The 4,545-nt window shown below is 35.6% G+C and overlaps 1 protein-coding gene across 5 annotated transcripts in view; it reads left to right on the forward strand.

The window, feature by feature from the left end:
- bbc (choline/ethanolaminephosphotransferase 1 bbc) overlaps nt 1–1,262 on the forward strand; it is a 12,481-nt gene extending 11,219 nt beyond the window's left edge. For all 5 annotated transcript variants that reach the window (XM_018519773.1, XM_018519774.1, XM_018519777.1 and 2 more), the window contains one exon: nt 950–1,262. In XM_018519773.1, the coding sequence (XP_018375275.1) occupies nt 950–1,026 (77 nt within the window). In that variant the 3' untranslated portion in view covers nt 1,027–1,262. The remainder of the gene's footprint in view (nt 1–949) is intronic.
- The last annotated feature ends 3,283 nt before the right edge of the window (nt 1,263–4,545 follow it).

Genomic DNA, 4,545 nt, shown 5'->3' on the forward strand with positions numbered 1-4,545 from the left:
ACTTAATGAAAAAATATTTTATTATAGTGTTTTGGAAAGCTCTCGAGATAAGCTACAAGAATATTCAACGAAAAATGGGGCTTCCCGTTTAAAAAAATGACGACCTTCAAATGACCTTGAAAATGAAGGACAAGGTCATTGTCAAGGTCATAGTTCAATCAGCCCCTTTATATCCAACAATTTTTGTTTTAAACATTTTTTTATTTAATCGCGATGTTTCGAGTTATTTGGCTGTCTAAGTTAAAATGGGTCACCCTGTATATAATCCTATTAGTTGACAAACTTGTACAATGTAATACATTTATATTATTAGAGGTTTTTTAGAAGAAGCAAATTTTTAATTAGTAGAGGAGATGATAGATTATATATAAGATTAATTTTTAAACAATATTGCTTGCTTAAAGCTATATAATATTATAAGAAAGACACATATGTGTTTGGCGCATATAAAAGCAAACAGTATTATATTTGTTTCTCTCAGCATGTACTTTAGACAGAAAACTTAAGTAGGATTTGTCTATGTCTATACATCTTCTTGTCTAACAGAAATCGAAACGTGTCTGGAATTGAGAAATGTAGAAGTAGAAAAAGGGATTTTTTGTTCTTTAATTTGCTTTTATTTATTTTGTTTCCTTCATTATTTTTTGCAAGGAAAATTTTAATCAATCTTTTGTCTAATATTAAAAAAGAACGGAAAGTATCCAGTGAACATCTAATTATGTCTGGAAATATTTTTCAAGTTTGAAAAAGCGGAGAACATTGATTTCGCTTCTACATTCCTTGATCCTACTGTACATGAATTTTTGCGCGTTAAATATTCTGGCAAAAAAAAAAGGAAAGAAACGGAGGAACAAAGGGAAACGCTGTTGAAGGTGTCATAGAAACCGTTAGAATATACGTGTTAATGTTTGTATTCGTTGGTGTGCATGATGACGAGTTTTGTTCACAGTTCACATGATGGTGGAGGAAGAGCCGCTGTTAGACGAGGAATACCATCACGGATCCGGCACGGCCGTCGACCTCTGATATATATTAGCTTTAAGCTATTGGTTTTTCGATCGGCCACACGCGACCACGTCTTGAAACAATAACGTCGTCGGAAAGTCTATAGAAATAATAAAGTTCGCGTCGATCTCGCAGGGTGTTCGATATTGTTGGACAACATCCACGAGACCGCGCGACGTCAATTGCACGAGGAATGAAACTTGTGTGTCTTACCCTACAAATGCATGGTGTATCTCGCATACGTGCTCGCGTATAGAGAAGAGATTTGTCCTGCATCTCCCTTTTATACCGCAATATTTCGTACGTGCCGTTTCGATACTATATATACAATTATATTGGATTCTCGACGGAAACAGTACAAAGAGCGAGCATTGACGATACGATTGTACGAGCGAAGTCGCTTTCTTTCTTGTTATATGTGCGCTTATCAGTGAGGCTACTTAAATGGCATTACTTAAATGGATATATAAGAGAACGAGAGAAGATATAGTCCTCAATATTACAAGTCTACTAATCTCTTCGCGCAATGTGTGCTATTAGCGAACTTGAAGATATTTGTATGTAACTTTATATGTAACAAAGTCAGAAATCAACGAATTTTGCCTTGTTAAGATCTCGTCAAAGGGGATTCGAGAATCTCCTGTAAAATGTATTCGGAATGTAAAAGTTGTTGAAAGTAGCATTTTTTGATCAAGCATAGAAGCGATATTTTGACTTGCTGATTTTTGAATCGTTTGAATACGATCGCGTTCGTGACGCAGTCTCTTTCTTACGTGCGATATCACCAGAAAAGCTGTTGGTATCTTTTATACAGTAACAATAATGTAACGAACGTAGGAAGAAAAAGCAACTTTGAAATCTTGCAGAAAATCGTTAAATATATGTATAAGTTAGAAAGACGAACGAACACTACAGTATTACAAATGTTTCTTGTAGTTTTTAATTCTTTCGCGTGTCTGTATTTTAATGTGTCTGTTATTTGCACAAAATCTTTATTTGCAAAGATTAAATCTATCATACTAATCTTGATTCATTTAATTTTCACAAACGTTAGAGATTTATTGTCTGTCATCTTGGATGATGATTTACTTAATCTACCTAATCTGTGGTGTTCGCACAGTAGAAGATAATGCTGATCCTAAGACACTTTTATCTCAACGAAATCGCGTAATTTATTATAAAGTTCGTATGGTATTTAATAAAATTTATACAAGCGCGACGAGTGTCCTTGAAATTTTCCCAATTTGACCAAGATCAAATTATCCATGCTTAAAAGAGAAAACAGAAAGATATTATATATAATATCTATCAACTTTTTTCTCTCTGGGGAACTAAATCATCTATGAAAACGTTTTATCTTCGGCACTTTTTACATTAAGCGAATTCCTTATAAAAATTTAATACTGAAATATTACATATTAATCTATCAATTTTTTTTCTCTCTGGGGAACTAAATCACGTACAAAAACGTTTTATCTTTGGCACTTTTTACATTAAGAGAATTCTTTATAAAAATTTAATACTAAAGAGTAGTGATCAATTTCTTATTTCGAGTATTAAAAGCACACTATTATATTCAATGCTTTTAATACTCGAATTAAATTAGGTTGCTATGAAAGATGTTATAATTTCCCTTCGTGTCGTGTGTTATGGCTCCTTGGAATAAAATGTGCTTGATCATATTAGATTAATCGATGGACACGCGCGCCTACTCGTTACGATGAGGGCAGCGAGCTATAGTTATTGGCGTATAAGTTGTGGGTTTCCGAATGAGGCCGCCTCTCGTTGCCCGCGACCTTCCCGCGTGAATTCCCACGTGGAAGATTTTGGGTGTGCTCTATGCAGCCTCCCTCCTCCCTCCGAAAAAAGATATCGAAGACGGCACCCTTGTCCTTCGCCCTGCCACTGGTCGGTCGGTCGACCTAGTCGACGCCCCGCAAGGTTCTGGCCTCGTTCCTAGCCTCGTGTGCGCGTCTCCCGCCACCTTCCTGCGTACACTCCCGGACGTCCAGCTGAATCTGACGGGGCGTTATTGATCCGGCTGGTGACGCCGTGCGAGTACGCCAACCGGGCCATGCGATGTGCTTCTGAACACAGGGCTGAATTAAAGAACTCACTTTTAAGCTTGTAATTAAAGAATCGTTTTTGAAAGCAACATTTTTAGAGTGGAGATAACGAAAGCATTCGAACTTGCTGGAGATGCTTTGCCCTGCAACGCATGTTCTCCATTTTTAAATGGAATATATTATATGTATATCGAATTTAACCCCTTCAGATCTGATTTTAACTATATTAAATCCTGGAACTATGTTAAACAGGTTTTTTTTTTAATTATCAATTCAAAGGCACTTTAATAAGTAATTCATACTAAAAGATTTTTTTTTAATTTTAACTATTTTTCTCCATATACATTATTATGTATACATTTGATTTTAGATGATGTTGATAGAATTAAATTTCAACGGATAATGTCTCCAAATTATTGCAATGTGCACATAGGGTCTAAAGGAATTAATACACAATTCAAATAAACTTGAAAATAATTAAGATGTTGGGGAGAGAGAGAGAGAGAGAGAGAGAGAGAGAGAGAGAGAGAGAGAGAAATTAGACATATATTAGAAATTATTTGTTATATAATTTACATATTGTAAATTATAATGTAGAAATCTTGTCGATTATCCCATTAAAAATGTGAAGAAAAGAGATATTACTTAATAATGGAAGAAACTTTAATTTGTCGATTTTGGTGCTACGGGCAGGTCGTATTAAAAAAGTTAAGTTTTCAGTTACTATTGTTTTTATAAAACTTATTGGTTTTTGTCCATTTGTAATTTATCATTATTGTTTTTATAAATAGTAAAAAATAATTATTATACTTAATATCATAATGGGTTCTCTTTTAGTTGGATTTTAGATAATTGTATTTAAATATAAAACGCGACATTATAAGAATGAGGCATTGAAGTTGTAATTGATGTAAAATAAAATTATGTTTGAGATCTTCGATCGCTAGTAAATTAACAACAATTTTCTGTACGTCCCCATACATACATCTTAAGAAAAGAAAAATCATATGATCAATATAGTACCTACAAAAATATTTGCTCTGTCCACAGCGTATTCTACGCCATACACAAAGACAAATATTACACGTGCGCTCTGTTCTACGCCCTATATAAAAAAATCAATAGAGTCTAATATGGTCTATGTGTTATATCTGTACAGCAAAAAAAAGAAATAATTAGAAGAATTTAGGTCCGAGCTGAAACTGAAGAAGATCCGACCATTCTTCCTCCGCTTGTTACTCGGCCGCGCTTTAACCGCGGCGACAAAACGGATGAGATGTCGGACGCGCGAGTCGGTAGTTGAGGCCTAATAAATGAGAAATAATGGAAATTCACTTTCAGAAACGGAATCGGGATGGCTTGCGCCGTTACTGGAGGCGCGTCCGGGGTCCGGCGTCCGTAGACATGCGCTTGCCTGGTACCGCTTCTGGCGAACGATCAGCGTCGCGACGACGCGCGACAGCCGCGAGGCTCC

Source organism: Trachymyrmex cornetzi, unplaced genomic scaffold (assembly GCF_001594075.2).
Source record: "Trachymyrmex cornetzi isolate Tcor2-1 unplaced genomic scaffold, Tcor1.1 scaffold840, whole genome shotgun sequence".
Taxonomy (NCBI): domain Eukaryota; kingdom Metazoa; phylum Arthropoda; class Insecta; order Hymenoptera; family Formicidae; genus Trachymyrmex; species Trachymyrmex cornetzi.